We start from the raw sequence: 18515 nt of genomic DNA on the forward strand, positions 1-18515 counted from the left end.
TTTCTCAACACTGGAGCAACAAAGCCAACAGTGTGTCAGAACAATCAAGAACACTCAAGTTGACACCTTTGGGACAATCTTCCTCACATTGGAGTCTCTAAGCGGCATCAAGTGACTACCCCCTCTCCCCCAGGTGCTGATGCAGTTAGACAGCAAGGGGCAGTCCCACCTCCCACCGTCAGCAGATCATGAGAATAAAAACAACTGAAACATTTGTCTCACCCACCTTCTCCATACCTGGATTCTCCCCACCCCATCCTTCAACTATGTAAATAATATTAAAAATAAAATTTAAAAATTCAAAAAAGAAATGATTCTACAAATACAAACAACAAATAAAAACAAGTAAAACTAAAACCAAAAAGTACAGATAAAAAGTTCCCAGTAAGGTAGTCACAGAAGGTGGCTGGGAACTCGCATTTACTTTTAACATATTGGTTACTCATTACTATGTCAATTAATTCCATAATGATGTAAATTTTTGCTGATGGTATGTTGGAGCTTTCAATTGACTGGGATGATACTCTGCTGGCTCTGTCTTCAGACCAGAGAGGGTATACCTAAGAAGCCGTTGAACTTGACTGGACAATAAGATGCTGGACTCTATTTTTGGTATACGCTTGCAATGGGGGAATCTCAACTGAACTTGAGCTGTGGTTATGCAACAAGGTGGAGGAATCCACCATGGTGGGAGGGTTTGGGGAGGGTTGGGAGAACCCAAGTATCTATGTAACTGTGTCATATAATACAATGTAATTAATGAAGTTAAATAATAAATAATTAAAAAAAAAAAAGTTCCCAGTAATGTTAAGGAGTTCGCAAACACCCTGAAGCCCGTCTACAAACCTGCTGATTAAACAGTCCCCCTCTGTTCCACTCAACTCCTCTTCACTCCCCTTTCCTCCCCAAAAAAGAAACCCCAGGAACACAAAAAAAAAAAATGTACTAAGCTATAAAGTAAAAATTTATCTAAATAAGAGCGCATTGGTAAAAGGTTTTACGTTATCTACCCAGCCCTAGGTTACAGGAAATGACCAAAGGGACAGTCTAGAGGTCCCCTGGGACAGAGGGCAAAGGACTGAGCAGGCCATCTGAGCCCCAGTAACAAGGCTTCACGTGACATACTAACAACACTTGTCCTGTTGTTCACACAATGGTGAAGGGATGGGCTGCCCACACCTGCAGCCAATGAACCCCACGGGTCCCCTTCTATCTGTATCTCATTTCCCCTACACAAAGGGACTGAGCTCACAGCCAGGCACTGTGGTGGACACCCAAAAGTAACTCAATCCTTGAGCCACCTACATGCAGGTACTGTCCTGATCATGACCACTTTGCAGATGAGAAACTGAGGCAATGACGTAAGGGTCTTTGCCAGTGCAAGTAACTGATGGAGCAGTAACTACAACCCAGACATTGTGGCCCCACAGTCTGTGTCCTAAGCACGTATTAGGTCAGCCCATTTGACTTTTGCAATGTGCTTCTTATAAGCAACTCTGAAAATCAGACAAAGACAAATCCCTAGCCACACAGTAAATCCTCAGAGCAATAAAGCTATTTTTTTAACCCAGAAAAAAAGTCCTCTAGAACTGCTGACCTCTCCCCAGTCAAAAAACAGGAAGGCTGATGTTAAGTCCTTGAGGAAGGAAGAGATCCTGGGACAGTCTCTTAAATGTGGCCACAAGTCAGCAGCTCTGCTGCAGCCTAAGCAGGCAGCCCAGCAGCAGATCAAGAAGCAGCAGATCAAGAAGCAGCAGATGGAGACGGAGTGGTGATGCAGCAGGCTCAGCCACCGCTGGGATTCCATGCATGCAAGTTCCAGCCCAGCACCTTCACCTCTGCTCCAGCTCTGTGCTAATGCACCTGGGAAAGCACCAGAGGATGGCCCAGGGGCAGGGTCCCTGCAACCCAGGTGGGCGACATGGAAGAAGCTCTGGCTGCTTCTTCCTGTCCCAGTTTAGGCTGTTGGAGCTATTCTGGAAGTGAACCAGTGGATGGGAGATTACAATCCACCCTGTCTCTGTAACCTCGCCTTTCAAAAAAAGAAAAAAAAAAAAAAAAAAAGGCAGGGGCACTGACAGAACCCCAGTGTACCTACAGCCACCATGGCTCACAGGTGGAAGGCCAGAGAACCTCGACAGCTGGGCCTTGCAGCCGTGCAAGATCTTTTTCTGAGGGAAGAGGCCCATGCTAACTGAGAGCATTTCAAGGGACTGGAGGTGCTGGCAGTCAGGAGTCAGACCTGCGACTCAAATTCAGGTACTGTGTAAAACGGGGTTAATGTCAACAGTTACATCTAAATCACACAGTTGTCTGAAGGACTGGGGCTATTTTCCTAACAGGGAAAGAGGATGCTCAGCTGAAAATATTATTTCCAGTATGTCAAGGTCTGCATTAGGGACTTCGTTCTTAGCTAGTGAGGTGCCACAAGAGTCAATCCACACAACAGGTGAGCAGGATGAGGACCAGCTCAGCCAGGTCACTGCCTGCAGCTGCCGAAGGCCACTCAGCTCTCAGGGATCTAAACGAGCAAGATCCCAGCAGCTGTTCCAGTTTCACAACACAACCGTGCTTTCACTGAGCAACAAAGCACAGAATCCACAGCTAGACGACGTCACGGGAAAACAGAGGCAGTGCTGGGACCCCAAGCCAGATGTCCTGACCCTCACCCCCGAGACAGTCCCTCTGGTCACCTTCTCCTGGTACTAGCATGTTCTCATTTATGTTTTTTTCACAACATTAATGAAAGCACTAAACCAAGAAAGAAATAAAAGGAATCACATCTGTGTTACCTTTGTTCACCACAATGTTTCTTTTCCCCCCACTTCCTGACTGACTCAATCACAGGCTGTTTTACACACGCGCACAGTTGAGTCCCCTACACAGTATTGCCCATTGGTACAATACATGCTCAGTCACCAAATTGCAAGAGACTGGGCCCGGCGCAATAGTGTAATGATTAAAGTACTCGCCTTGCACATGCCGGGATCCCATCTGGTCGCCGGTTCTAATCCCAGCAGCTCCATTTCCCATCCAGCTCCCTGCTTGTGGCCTGGGACAGGAGTCGAGGACGGCCCAAAGCCTTAGGACCCTGCACCCGTGTGGGAAACCCGGAAGAAGTTCTTGAATCATGGCTTCAGATTAGCTCAGCTCCAACAGTTGCGGCCACTTGGGGAGTGAATCATTGGACGAAAGATCTTCCTCTGTCTCTCCTCCTCTCTGTATATCTGATTTTCCAATAAAAATAAATAAATCTTTAAAAAAAGAGAGAGAGAGACTAACTATTCAGAAGAACAAATGTTGCCAAGGAAAATCTCTGGCCCCTTGGTCGACATCAGCATGTTTTAGACAACCACAAGCCAAGCAAGAGTCTCGACGACAGAAAAGACCAACGTCGTCCCAGAGTCTGAGGAGGACTCTCACGTTTCTTCTGAACGCCCTGTCTGAACAACACAACCGAGGGGGGCTCCAGTTACACCCCGAAGGCTGCCAGAATTAGATTCCTTCTTTCATCCCCCACACCCGAATATGCATCACTTTCCAAGGAAAGCACAGAATCAGGTCTAGACCCTGAGTGAACTGGATCTACACCAGAGAAGCATGAAATGGGCATTCGAGGTCATCAGCACAGCCCAGCTGTAAAACACGTGGGCCAAGGGGCTCTGACACACCAGCTGAGTGACTCCAAGCCTGTGACAGGTAACTGCCACAGGTATCTGGCAATGTCCCTGCCCATCACCGCTGGGCAGCAGGGGCCTTTTAGGCCTCTAGGTCTCTCATTTAGCTTTGTGCATATATGCTGCTTTTTCCAAAGAGTTGGCTGTTTCACAGAACTCTCAAAAGGGGGGAAAAAATCTCTACAAGCCTGAAAAAAACAGGAACCACCCAGAGGTGAAGACAAAGCACAAGAGGCGGCAACAGGGGTGGGCACCTTTGGGTGCAGGCCAACCAAGGGTGAGATGCGAAAGCCTGCCAGACAGCAGTGACAAACAGGAGGCAGGAACCCCAAGGCCAACCGCCAGAGGCAACAGCAAGAGAACCAGAGTGAGAAGGTGGAGAGTGGGACAGTGGAATCAGGAGAAGTTGGCTGAGGCCAGCTTCCCTGCAAGAGCTGATGAGAAAGTCAAGATTCAGAGATCAGCTGGGAGAAGGGGAGAGGAGACAACTGATGGGCAGGGAGGATACCAACTAGACGGTCCACCTGCACCTGAGGCTGGACCAGGACACGGAGCACCAGCATCAAGCGTCAGACAGACAGGATTTCCGTCACCACTGCACTCGCAGGGCTGGCACATGACAGACATTCCAAAACAATGGAACACCAGCGTGAACACCACACTGATGCCCGGGTGCAGCTACTGAACGGCAGGCACTGGGGACAGCAGGAAGAAAGGACATTCATGCCTAACCCTAGGGCTGAACTGCTTACTCATCAACAGCCCAAATTTCCAGCACATTAGCACTCTGACCTGTCCACAGTGAAGAAATTACAGCACCAACCCCGCATGATGGTTCAACTAGTCCTCTACCTGTAAGCGCCAGCAGCCCATGTGGGCACTGGTTTGTGTCCTAGCTGCTCCATTTCCCTTCCAGCTGCCTGCTTATGCCCTGGGGAAGCAGCCGAGGACGGTTCAAAACCTTGGGACCCTGCACCCATATGGGGTACCTGGAAGAAGCCCCTGGCTTCAGTTCAGATCCACTCAGCACCAGTGTAGTAGCCATTTGGGAAGTGAATCAGTGGATGAAAGATCTTCTATCTTTCCTTCTCTCTGGATATCTGCTTTTATAATAAAAATAAATCTTAAAAAAAAAAAAAGGGTAAGCTACAGGGCTGGCAGCACTTCCCCACCAACACTGAGCCTAAGGGCCTTAACCTCAAGCTGGCCACGGCAGTTCAACGCCAGCTTGTTCTGCTGCCTCCTAGCTCATATTATATCATAATGGCAGCCATGGCTATCATGAGAGCAAATCGATACCACCACGAAAGGTCTTATCAAAAGCCCAGCCCTCACAAACAAACCTTGTAACTGTCCAGAAAACTCCCATTCATCCATTCTAACTCACCTCCAGCAGGTCTTCCCTGATGGTCCCTCCTCAAGCTGATATTCTGCCACACAGCTTACATTCACATCATCACACTAATTTTTTTTTAAAGATTTATTTTATTTTTATTACAAAGTCAGATACACTGAGAGGAGGAGAGACAGAGAGGAAGTGGAGCTGCCGGGGCTAGAACCAGCGGCCACACGGGATCAAGGCGAGGACCTCAGCCACAGGCCACGCCGCCGAGCCCCATCACGCTAATTTTTAAATTTCCTCTACTAGACTATGAATTCTTTGAAGAAAAAGAACTGCTTCCTACTTCTTTGAGTTACCAAGGCTCAACAAAGTGCCTGACAGGTCAGCAAAACCAATTCCTACTTAACTAGCTGCAATTAAATCCCACCCCTCCGCTCCTAGTGATGACAGTGACCACGCCCACAGCTAAGAGCAAGGTCTGAAAAGCACAAAGGCACCAATGGTGGAGCAGGGAGGGTCTCCAGGGCTGGCTGGGGGTCTGGGTCAGGCAGCGCTGAGGCAGCAGTGGCTCCTGAAGCCGCCTCCAGTGTAGGACGACTCCTCGGGAGTACTGGACACCACCTCACAGAGGCCCAGGTTCTCCCCAAGCCTCGTGGCTCACACACTACTTCCCTGATTTAGGCCTGGTGTCACGGCAGAGTGTGTAAATTCGCCATAGTGACGCTGGCATCCCATATGGCACTGGCTGGTGTCCTAACTGCTCCACTTTGGACATACCTCCAGATAATGGCCTGGGAAAAGTAGCCAAAGATGGCCCAAGTCTCTGGCCTCCCGCAACTGATGCGAGAGACTTGGATGAAGCTCCAAGCTCCTAGTGCCATGGTGCCATCTAGTGAGCAAACCAGTGGATGGAAGTTCTCTCTTTCAAAACTGTTAGCTACCCATGAATGACCACAACAGCAAAGGCTAAGTTCAAACAGAAGCATCTCCTAGAAGTTTCTGGACTACGATGTGATGTAGATTTCCAAACACCTATGGCCAACTATCTCTAAATTCCCTTGCAACCAAGATTCAGTTACTTCAGAAATGCTCTGCTGACTGCCATCATGTCCAGGGTATCCTGTGAGGCAGATGATGCCGCGAGAAGGGGGGCGGGGTGCTAAAACACAACACACCTGGGCAGAGCACAGTAGCCTAGTGGCTAAGGTCCTCGCCTTGCACGCACCAGAATTCCATATAGGCGCCGGTTCTAATCCTGGCAGCCCCGCTTCCCATCCAGCTCCCTGCTTGTGGCCTGGGAAAGCAGTCGAGGACGGCCCAAAGTCTTGGGACCCTGTACCCACGTGGGAGACCCAGAAGAAGCTCTTGGCTGCTGGCTTCAGATCGGCACAGTTTTGGCCTTTGCAGCCACTTGGGAAGTGAATCGTTGGACAGATCTTCCTCTCTGTATGTCTGACTTTCCAAAAAAAAAAAAAAAAAAAACCTTAAAAAAAAAATCCAAACTGCCACTGGGGAAAGGTGAAGGGCACAAAGGAATCCAGAGACAGAAAAGATTAACCCAGATACAAGAAGTAAAAACGTTTGGAGAAAGAGAGAGCTTCACCAGGACCTTAACGATGGACAGAGCCAATGGGAGAGACCCACCAACTAGGACCCGAGCAGGGACACTGCAGTGGACGCAGAGGCGATGCCTGGATCAGCCCCCCGTCAGGCTGAGTAAGCGCTGGGAGCACTGGGCTGGGTCAAGGTAACTTCCACAGGGAAACTTTAGATACGGACTTGACTCAGCAAGGCCAGAAAACAGGAACTCTGAACTAAAAAAAACAAAACAAAAAAAAGTGGGGCATTAAATCATAAGGCTGTGAAAGAGCTGATGCAGAAAAGTTCAAAAGTTGGCAATTTAGGATACAGTTAGCCGAGCTGGTCTAATTTCCCAGTTGACTCAAAGAGGCTGCAGAAGGAACTCCAAGGAATGCAGCCGAAGCCGCGAAGAGAAAGGATGCGACTGTTTGGCAGGCTGGTCCGAGTCTCACCCTGCACCACCATCTTCTGGGGTCTGGCGCTCGCTCTGACAGCCGCTGTGCCGGGACCCCAAGGCCCCTCACCCGCGGCGGCCTCCTCCTCCTCCTGCCGGCGCTGACCCTGAACGCAAGTAGGTGGGCCTTCCCAGAGCCACCGAGGGCACCTGCCCAGGCCACGCCAAGCAAAGCGACCACAGGTGTCCCTCCGAGAGCCATGCTGGCGTCCTCAACAAGCGACCCATGGGGCGTGGCTGTCTTCGGGCTCTAGAGCATTCCGAATCTCGCCCGGCGTGAGGCACACCCTCCCAACGGCAGAGGGTCCACTCTCGGGCGCACACCCACCGGCGCGCCCACCCTCCCGGGGGCCTGGCGGGGAGAGCGGGCCCGAGCGTCCCTCGGGAGGAAGGGGTGCCTCGGCGGGGGCCGAAGTCGGGAAGCGGCCGACGGGGATGCCCCAGTGCCGAGCAGGCGGCGGCAGGCAGGCCCGGGGCGGAGCAAGGCCAGCGGAGGACCGACCCTGCGGCGCGGCCTGCGGAGGAGATGGACGCGCGAGGGGGAGCGTCACGCGCGGGCCGACGACCGACGGACGGACGTGGCGGATGGTGAGGAAAGCCGGGAGGACAGAGGGGCGCTGCTCACCTTCTTCACCGCCGGCTGGAACTGGAAGTCGCCGGCCTCTTTGAGGTCCAGCCAGATCATGGGCATGCGGGGCACGGCCTCCATGGCGACTCCTGCCCGCCGGCAGCCCCGCCGCTTCCCGGGCCGCCTCAGCTGCTGCCTCAGCCGCGCGCACGGCCCCGCCCCTCCACGCCGGAAGTCGCGCGTCACGAGGCGCGGGGAACGGTAAAGAGGTGCAGCTGGAGGGCGTCGCAAGGCCTGCCGGGAGATGTAGTCTTCGCCCGTGCCGTCTAGCGTGGGCGCACGATCGCTGATGCGCAGGCGTGACACGCCTGGCGTGAAGATGGAGGACAGGAACACGCGAATTGCAGTCTTCCTCAACCATTCTGAGAGGGCCGGTGCTGGCTCGTCGCCTCCTCCTGTACCCCACGGGGGAAAAGACTAATTTAGAAGCTGACTGGTGTGGACTTGTCCTGCCCTCCCCTTGTCGAAGGCGGTGAAGGGCTTTGGGCAGGTGCTACGAGGGAAAGAATGTGACTGGAGAGCCGCTGGGGGTGGGGGGAGTGAGGATGGTCAGCTGGAGTGGCCGAAAGACAGGTGGCTTTGGCTCGTAGCGGACACAGGGTTTGGAAAGATCAAAGTTCTTTAGATGGATGAAGGCGATGGTCACACAGGGTGAATGTACCAGTGCCACTGAACTGTACACGTGAAATCGACTAAAACTGTCAACTTTGGGACGAGCCTTGTGGCAGAGCTGGTTTAGCGGTCGCCTGCAATGCCAGCATCCCATAGAGGCACTGGTTCAATTCAAAGCTGCTCCACTTCTGAGCCGGCGCCCTGCTGCTGGTCTGGGAAAAGCAGTGGAAGGGAAGAGAGTTCAACTGCTTGGGCCTCTACACCCATGTGAAAGACCTGGAGGGAATTCCTGGCACCTGGCTTTAAATGGGCCCAGCTCCAGGCACTGAGGCATTTGGGAGCGGTGTTAGATCTTTCTGTGAGGCGAGGCGAGACGAGGCCTTAATGCTTTCAAAAAGAAAAAAAAAGGGGGGGAGTCTGGTACATTAGCCCAGTGGCTAAGATCCTCGCCTTACCTGTGCTGGGATACCATATGGGTGCCAGTTCCTGTCCTGGCTGCCCTACTTCCCATTTCAGTTGCCTGTTTGTGGCCTGGGAAAGCAGTCGAGGACGGCCCAAAGCTTTGGGACCCTGCACCCGCGTGGGAGACCCGGAAGAGGTTCCTGGTTCCCGGCTTTGGATCGGCGCGCACTGGCCATTGCGGCTCACTTGGGGAGTGAAACATCGGACGGAAGATCTTCCTCTCTGTCTCTCCTCCTCTCTGTATATCTGACTTTGTAATAAACTGAATAAATCTTAAAAAAAAAAAAAAAGATGTATTTGTTTTTATTCCAAATATCAGATTTACAGAGAGAAAGAGAGCTAGAGAGAAAGATTTTCTGTCTACTGGTTCACTCCCCAAGTGGCTAAATGTCCAGAGCTGAAGCAATCCAAAGGCGGGAACCAGGAACTCTTTCCAGGTCTCCCACGCGGGTGCAGGGTCCCAAAGCTTTGGGCCGTCCTTGACTGCTTTCCCAGGCCACAAGCAGGGAGCTGGATGGGAAGTGGAGCTGCGGGGATCAGAACCGGCGCTCATATGGGATCCCGGTGCGTTCAAGGCGAGGACTTTAGCCGCTAGGCCACGCCGCCAGGCCCAAAAAAAACAAATAAATCTTAAAAATAAAATTTAAAACAAAAACATCTTATTTAAAATGTATGTATGGTAGAGCTGGCGTGGTGGTGTTGTATGCTAACTCTCCTCCTGCAAGCCAGCTTCCCACATGTGCTGTAGTTTGTGTCCACTTGCTATTCAGCTCTCTGCTTATGGCCTGGGAAAACAGCAAAGACAAGCCTTGGGCCCCTGCATTCACATGGGAGTCTAGGAAGAAGCTCCTGTCTCCCAGCTTCAGACCAGCTCCACTCTGGCCACTGTGGTCATTTGGAGTGACTTTTCTCTCTGCCTCTCCTTCTCCCTGTAAAAATCTGCCTTTTATTTTTTTAAATATTTTTATCACAAAGTCAGATATACAGAGAGGAGGAGACAGAGAGGAAGATCTTCTGTCCAATGATTCACTCCAAGTGACCACAACTGTGCCGTTTTGAAGCCAGGAGCCTGGAGCCTCTTCCTCCAGGTCTTCCACATGGGTGCAGGGTCCCAAGGCTTGGGGCCAACCTTGACTGCCTTCCCAGGCCACAGGCAGGAAGTTGGGATGGAAATTGGAGCTGCCGGGATTAGAACCGGTGCCCATATGGGACCCCGGTGAGTTCAAGGTGAGGATTTTTGCTGCTAGGCCACTGAGCCGGGCCCAAAATCTGCCTTTCTAATTGCTTCTCGGCCTTTTGGCTAAGATCAAGTGTAAAAATATATAATAAATGTTTTAAGGATTCATTAATTATTATTGGAAAGGCAGATTTACAGAGAGAAGGAAGAGCATTTAATGTTTTTATCTGAGCCTGCAAACACTCCCATTATCTCAGCAGCAAGTCTTACCAAAGATGGATATTGGTGTATTGTCACTGGTCCAGCACTAGAGGGTGCCCCTGTTCCAGCTTTGCTCCAAGTTCAGTTGGTGTGTTGAGACTGAGCAAGTTATCTGCAAAGGCAGTCTGCAACCAACAAGCCTTTTCCTGGCTGGGTAGGCCAAAACAGCTCACCTCTAATTGGTGGCCTGTATCCAAGCAATGTGGAACTCTTCTGTGCTCTGGGCCTCAATGTACAGGGACCAGCCCAGGCTCTTAGGCAAGGTCTTCTCTTGTTCTCTCATGAATAGAAAGTGACTCTGTGTCATGCAGCTTAGAGTCAAGGGAGGAATGTGGTAAGCAGTCCTGTGACCATGAATACTACAATGCCCAACCTCACCTGGAGCCCACAGCCCACAGCCCACCAAGAACACCAGCACAGAAAAGGGGCAGGACTGAGTTGCAGGTGCCTGCTGCTGAGGTGTACTCATGGCCAGAGGCCACAGGTGATGCTTGCTGGGATGGAAGTCTCACTGAGCAGGACAGTGGTTCCAAAAGCTCCATTCCCAAGCACTGGCCTTGGGACAAGTTCATTAGGAACCATCCAGAACTAAATTTTACCTGCCAAGCACCAAGATCTAAGACACAATTCTGTGGTCAGGTGTGTGTCCTGTTCCCCAGCTGCTGGGATCTTGGCCCTTCTACATGCCCAAGGCTTATGAGGATTGGCAAAAGTCCCTTCACCACCCAGGCTAATACCAAGCCAGGGTGCACCTGAGTCGAACAACCACAGAGCCCTATGCATTTTGCAGGCTCACACCAGGTTCTGTGCAGTTAGTGGTGACACGGGGTAAAATGAGTCTACCCTACCAGGTCACAGGGCTCTGCATGATGCCAAAGATGTATAGGCTCCATGTGAACAGAGGCCTTGGGGCTTTACTTGGTACTGGGTCACACTATGGCAGGCCCAGGTCTCAGCTCCAAAGTGAAGTCTCACCCTGACTTTTCCATCCTATGACCCAGCAGCTGGAGTCTTGTTGCACTAGGGGAGGAGTGGTGGAGGCATTCCTTTTGGTTGGCTAAGGATTCAAAGGCTCATGTCTATAGGTACTGGCATGGGGAGAGGCCATGGGGGTTCTGACTGGCACTGGGTTTTATACTGGCAGGTCTAAAACTGGGTTGCAAGTCTACGTTCTGGAGTTAATTCACTTCCTCTCCGCTAATGGTAAAGCATAGAACCTCTGATCTGTTTTTTGGAGCTAGGAGAGGGATGACACATGACTTATTGTTACACTAAAACCAGACACTGAGGCTTCTCATGACTTCCGTTGATCAGATGTGAGTCTCTGTGGGGAAACAACTGTTGGAGCTTTGCTTCTAGTAAGTGAATTTTTTGAAGAGACTAAGTTAATTTAAAAATACACACAAAAGGGTCCAGTGGAAGATGGCTCAAAGCCTCGGGAACTTGCACCCATTTGGCTTCAGCTCAGCTCAGCTCTTCCGTTGCAGCCATTTGGGAAGTGAACAAGCAGATGGAAGATTTCTGTCTCTCCTTCTCTATAAATTTGTCTCTCCAACAATAAATAAGTCTTTTTTTAAGCATATATAGTTTAAAAGAAGAATTGAATTAGAGCATGGCTGGCAATGTGGCACAGCCAGTTAAGCCTCCACCTGTGGTGCTATTATCCTATATAAATGATGATGGTCAAGTCTTAGCTGCTCTATTTCCAATCCACACCCCTAGCTAATGGCCTGGGTGTGACGGAGAATGGTCCAAGCATAAATGCATACATAGCCAGTTTATGTATAATGGATGGCTTTAATGAGTATAGAGAAAAAATGACTACATGTGTTAACAGGGTTATTAGGTAAACCTGACTTGTGGGTCTACCGATCTAGTCATTGGGAGAATCAAGGTGAAGTTAGTAAAATATAAAAAGGAAACGTTGGTGTTTATGGGGGGTGGACTTCACTTTAGTGAAGAGAACTGAGGCATACTTCTGCATTTGTGATGTATAAAGAGGTCAGTATGATGAGGACATGCACATAAAGGAATTAAAAACTGCAGAATGGTGATGATTTTGAATACATTGCAATGTCAGGGAAAATGTGCCAATGCTCAAAGCAGGGTGCTGAGGTTGACCCACATGCTCCCTGACCCCCAGCACGGAAGCTCAGCCACCAGATGGAGACCACAACACCCCAGGAATCCACAGATCCCCTTCTAATCCTGACCCCACACCCAGGTTTTCTGGAGCGCCAGGTGGTCACCAAGTCCCCCTTACTCCTACCTTGGGAAAGGAGACAGCACACACTGGGCACTGAGAACAATCAATGTCCAGCTATCCTGAGCTCTGATATCTGGTGCCTTGCACATATTCAGTATATACTTTGGTAAGCTTCACACATTTGTGGCAGACACCTATAAAACAATCACAATTGAGACAGTGAGCCTATCCACCAACTCCAAGCCTCCTCATGAAGAGATGAGGAGATTTGCCTTTGTCCAGCAGCCTCCTACCTCCCATGCCCTCCCACCCCCAATCGGGTCTTCAGGCAACTGCTAGTTGGTTGTGACTGTAGTTTGTACATTTCCTAGAACTTCATATGAATGGAATTATACAGCATGTACTCTTTTCATCTGGCTTCTTTCTAGAAGTGTCATTATTTTGAAATTTGGCCACATTTGAACTATTAAAACCACTTGAGCAAGGATCTCAGAGCATGCCCCACATCCAGGACTTGGGGAGGGTAGGAAACTGGGTGGGGCTTCTCCCTCAATATCCCCCTTTACCTCAGATACAAGAAGGAAACAATATGGACATAATAGTCTTACTCACTTCCCTATAGCCCCTGAACCTTTTTACCATAATTAACTATGTAAAGATTCTCAACAATATAATTTTTAAAAAAATAATAAATATATATATATATATATATAAAGAAATTTGGCCACATTTTTCTAACCAAGAGTTCATTGCTGAGTATGGATGCATTACAATTTGCCACCTGCTGTGGTTGCTTCAGCAGCACATATACTAAAATTAGAACGATACAGATTAGCATGGCCCCTGTGCAAGGATGACACGCAAATTCGTGAAGTGTTCCATATTTTTTGGTAAATTGTTGTTGATGTTAAGTTGTGGCTTTTCATTGGACAGGATGATATTCTGTCAGCTCTGCTTTCAGACCAGAGATGGTCTCCCCAAGAAATTGTTGAATTTATCTGGACAATAAGATGCTGGACTCTATGCATGGCACATGCTTGCAATGAAAGGATCATGACCTGACTTGACGTGTAATACTGCAACAAGGTGGAGGAACCCGCCATGGGGGGAAGGCCTGGTCCATCCAAACTCTAGACCTGTCCTCATGGACCAGCTAGGGAGGGTGTGTAAGGGTAAATGAGAACCCAGGACTAAGCTCCAAAACCTCATATGAAAGTCAGATAGAAGGGGAGAGTCAGGAACAGGGATGATCTTTCAGACAGGAGCAGCAAGCAGCCCTGAAAATAGAAGAGACAGAAAGTGAGGGGCTTGTAAAGGATGCAGACAAGCTAACTTTGGGAATCACTAGCTCTGCTGATAAGCCAAGAATGTCACTATGGGAGAGAAAAGATCTTTTGTCTGCTGATTCACTCCCCCAGTGGCTGCCAGGGTCAGAGCTGAGCAGATACGAAGCCAGGAGCCAGGAGCTTCTTCTGGGTCTCCCACGTGGCCCTGGGTCCCAAGGCCCTGGGCCACCTTTGACTGCTTTCCTAGGCTGCAAGCAGGGAGCTGGATGGGAAGTGAGGCTGCCAGGATTAGAACCAGTGCCCATATGGGATCCCAGCGCATTCAGGCAAGGACTTTAGCTGCTTCCGTCCATTGATTCACTCTGACCCCAAATGGCAAGAGCTGAACAGATCTGAAGATAGAAGCCAGGAGCTTCTTCTGGGTCTCCCATGTGGGTTCAGGGTCCAAAGGCTTTGGACCGTCCTACACTGCTTTCCCTGGCTACAAGCAGGAGCTGGAAGAAAAGTGGAGCTGAGACACTAACTAGAACCCAAACGGGACCCCAGTGCATGCAAGGGGAAGACTTTAGCTACCAGGCTACAGTGCTGAGCCTAAGCTGCTGCTGCTTTTTTTTTTTTCAAGATTTATTTTATTTTATTGGAAAGTGAGATACACAGAGACGAGGAGAGACGGAAAGATCTTTCGTCCACTGGTTCACTCCCCAAGTAGTGTCAAAGACAAGAGCTGAGCCAATCTGAAGCCAGGAGCCAGGAGCCTCCTCCAGGTCTCCCATGCGGGTGCAGGGTCCTAAGACTTTGGGCTGTCCTCCACTACTTTCCCAAGCCACAAGCAGGGAGATGGATGGGGAGTGGGTCTGCCAGGATTAGAACTGGCGCTCATATTGGATCCTGGCATGTGCAAGGTGAGGACTTTAGCCATTAGGCTACCATGTCCTGCCACAAAGCTTCTATTCTTTTTTTTTTTTTTAAGATTTATATATTTTTATTACAAAGTCAGATATACAGAGAGGAGGAGAGACAGAGAGGAAGATCTTCCATCCGATGATTCACTCCCCAAGTGACCGCAACGGCCGGAACCAGGAATATCTCTCCGGGTTTCTTATGCAGGTGCAGGGTCCCAAGGCATTGGGCCGTCCTCGACTGCTTTCCCAGGCCACAAGCAGGGAGCTGGATGGGAAGTGGAGCTGCCGGGATTAGAACTGGCGCCCATATGGGATCCCGGGGCGTTCAAGGTGAGGACTTCAGCCGCTAGGCCAGGGCGCCGGGCCCCTGTTCATTATTTTTAAACGACCCTGACTGAGGTGAAGGGATGGGGACTGCAGACCCCTGTGGGCCTCTGGTAGGAATGGAGAGGGCCAGGGAGGGAAGGAAGGGTGAAGAGAAATGTGTCTATGGTAGCGGGGAGGGAGAGAAAGTAGGGAAGAGGGGAGTTTTTATCATAAGCTGCAAAAATAGACAAAAAGAAATCAATGGGGGGGGCCGCCTTAAAGAGAAAAACACACGAACTGTAAGAAATGCACTGGGGTCAGGAGACCTGGAATAATTCCAATGAGAACTGTCCCATTCCCATATAAATTTCTTGCCTGTGTAACAGCATATTGTGAGGAGCAATAAAAACAGGTAGGGCCGGACTCTGGGGTGAAGAGGAAAGGATTATGCTGCCGGTCAGGACAGGAATGGAGTTCAAAGAACAAGAGGGAAGGGAGGAACAGCAGACAGGAGGAAACAAACCGATCAAGCAGCTCAGTTTAGCTTAAGTTCCCCAGTCCATGCACCCACCAGGGGGTCTTTGGTTATCAGCAGGGTGCAGGTTACACTGCAGGGGCCCTTCCTTACGATAAGCATAAGCATGGGATCTTTCCCTAATGCTGCACAGGCCAGGGAGGTTCCCACCTTTGTGACCCTGTTTCTCCAGGGTCCATGGTAGTACTGAGCAGCAGCAGTCCTCCCACACTGGGCATGGAAAGTGGACAGGTTGGCTGTGTCATGGGTCAGCTCCTTTTAGGGGAGCTGGACTTGAGTGTGAAGATCTTGGTTAATGGAGGAGTCAGCTGGTTACTTGGCCTAAAGCAGATTCTGTAGGCTAAAATGAGCTATATGCTACCTGCTCAGTGGGGATTAATGGGGATTCAACAGATAGAGTGTTTCTGTGTGAAACAAGTGCTGGTAGGGAATGTGTGGGAGTGACAGGGCTTCCAAACATATAAAAATAAAGCCGCTCTCCAGGAGTATAACCATCAATGGATGAAAATGACCACAAGCTGACTTTTGGAAAAAAATGTGACTGAAGTGTTTCCCAACAGCTACAACCCACAGTAACCAGGATGTAATCTTAGCAAGGCAGATCTGGAACATGTCTATATTTGAGGAAATGGAAACTAAAGACAGGAATTCACTTCTCACACATTGATGAGCATACAAACCACCAGAGAACCTGGCCCACACGAGTGCTGAGCTGGGAAATCCATCCCTGGGGAAGGAATAAAGAATGAATCTGTGGCTTAAAAACTTTCCTTAGCCTTTCATGTGTACCAAAGTTAAAGCACTTCTGGTGTAAAGCATTAAAGAGGCGCCAAGGTGTTGGGCCCAGTCAACAAAGCAGAAACATTTGCTGGGAATCTGTGAAAGCATTACAGCAGAGGATGAGGGGAAATCTGAGGGCACTGGACATCTGGGCAGGAGCAACTGTGAGGGAGCAGGATGCCAGTCAAGTCTCTGCATATTTTTCATCAGAATTCTTACAAAATACATATATTTTAAAATTTTTGCTGGACAGTTGGCTTTCCCTTTATCATAATTTTTTTAAAGATTTATTCTGGGCCCTGCGGCGCGGCCTAGCGGCTAAAGTCCTCGCCTTGAACGTACCGGGATCCCATATGGGCGCTGGTTCTAATCCCCGCAGCTCCACTTCCCATCCATCTCCCTGCTTGTGGCCTGGGAAAGCAGTTGAGAACAGCCCAAAGTCTTGGGACCCTGCACCCATGTGGGAGACCTGTAAGAGGTTCCTGGTTCCCGGTTTCGGATGGGCGCAGCACCGGTCGTTGTGATCACTTGGGGAGTGAAACATTGGGCGGAAGATCTTCCTCTCTGTATATCTGACTTTGTAATAAAAATTGGGGATGGGGACTGCAGACCCATGTGGGCCTCTGGTAGGGATGAGGAAGGTAAGGAAGGGGAGGAGGAGTGAGGGAGATGTGTCTGTGGTAGGGGGTTAAGGGGACTGTCCCTTATTTTAACAGTAGTATTTCTACTCTGTCCAATATATTATTCACTGAACCATAAGAAAAATAACACTTTCAATATTAAAAAAAATCAATAAAGACAAGAGCTGTTAGGAGTGTTCTTTTTATTTCTCTTTGGTTTAACACAAAAAACATGCCTTCTATAAATAGGATTTTCTGGGAAATACCAAATTGGGAGTATGTGTGGAGAGAATTCCTACCTAGTCATATTTAATGTGGCCAAGTCAACAGGCTGGTCTTCAGTTGCCATCTTACTGCAGATTGCAGATGGATTCAGGGGAGGTTTCAGACCTGATTCAGGAAGATGAGTTGCTCAAAGGACAATGACTAACACGGTCCTCTGCTCAGAGCTGAGCTAGCCCCCCAACACCCATGGAGGAAAATGTCTGTCTTGCCTCCTGAGTGGATCTTTCCCACCATATCCATGGGTGATGCTTCTCTTTTCATGGTGCACCTGGGAAGATTTCAACACCAAGGAGCCACGCCAGCCATTAGCTGTCAAACTGAGGAGCCTCCTGGGGAGCATGTGAAAACATTGGTGTTCACTCAAGCACTGGTTCCATCTTTTATGGAAGCACTGACCTCACGGGCAGCAGTGTAACATCTACACCAGAGGGTTGAAATAGGTCAGGAACGCCACTACAAAGCAGCAGATGATGAGAAATGGTCTATGATCTCTACTGGCAGAATGTGGTTGGCATCCTTTGGAGCCAGCAGGGCCCACTCAAGAATTCACTGACACCATCATGATTCAGGCTCCCCAGCACTGCTTCACACTCATAAAAGGAAAGGGCTCCTAACAGACACATGAGCACTGATACACTCCTAAGGAAACAGAACCCTAACCTTCTTCCAAGCTTACCTCTGTAGGAAAACCAGGAGGAAGGGAGGGAACACTGGAGCTTCACTGTGAGCCCAGGTAAAACAAAAACAAAACGACATCAGGTATCAGATTGTTGAGTCTTTTAAAATTAAAAAAAACAAAAAACAAAAAAAACCCACATTCTTTTCAAGTGCTTATAGCAGAAGCCCAGCTCCTAAGTTGCAGGAGGTCCTGCCCTCTGAATACATGGCGATTGTGCATACACACACACACACACACACACACACACACACACACTCATCTCATTGTCCTAGGGGCATGGGACATCGTGGGCTCCACATTGTGCTGTTCTGAACAGGCTTCCAGGCTACCCCAGGCAGGCAGCAAAAGACAAGAAACCAACTGGGTAGACTGGAACCCTAAGACCCAGTCTTGGGTTAAAGGAATCATATCCTTTTAGTCTCTACTGGAAGATTTTTAGAAGACCAGATTTTGGCAGCAGCAGTTGAAGGACAGCCCCACTGCCCAGTGCACTGGTCATAGAAAGTGTCTTCCTCTTTGGGTCCTGCTGTGCTACATTGAGGTCCCATCCAGGAAGGACGAGGAAGGAGCATGGAGTCTCTTCAAGAGGTCATGTGTCAAGATTACAGGAAGAAATATAAAATCTATGCAGCAGCAAGAGATTCTTTCCACTTTCAGTTCTTCATGTTATACAACTAACTCAGCGTGATCGTAAGTTTCCTCCTTGCTGGTCGGTCTGCCAA

General features: G+C 49.5%; 1 protein-coding gene and 1 pseudogene across 3 annotated transcripts in view; one reads left to right on the forward strand and one right to left on the reverse strand.

Moving 5' to 3' along the window:
* Positions 1 to 7911, reverse strand: part of PTPN23 (protein tyrosine phosphatase non-receptor type 23) — a 30967-nt gene extending 23056 nt beyond the window's left edge. Inside the window, exon 1 of one of the 3 annotated variants that reach the window (XM_058678518.1) lies at positions 7680 to 7911. In XM_058678518.1, coding sequence (XP_058534501.1) covers positions 7680 to 7763 — 84 coding nt within the window. In that variant the 5' untranslated portion in view covers positions 7764 to 7911. Of the gene's footprint in view, positions 1 to 5064; positions 5147 to 7679 lie in introns of those variants that run through there. The other 2 variants (XM_004581423.4, XM_058678519.1) reach the window with 2 other exon arrangements.
* A 5279-nt stretch (positions 7912 to 13190) lies between these two features.
* On the forward strand, positions 13191 to 13288 carry LOC118760335 (U6 spliceosomal RNA; annotated as a pseudogene).
* Positions 13289 to 18515: the final 5227 nt, after the last annotated feature.

The sequence above is a fragment of the Ochotona princeps genome, chromosome 21 (assembly GCF_030435755.1).
Source record: "Ochotona princeps isolate mOchPri1 chromosome 21, mOchPri1.hap1, whole genome shotgun sequence".
In the NCBI taxonomy this organism is placed as follows: Eukaryota; Metazoa; Chordata; class Mammalia; order Lagomorpha; family Ochotonidae; genus Ochotona; species Ochotona princeps.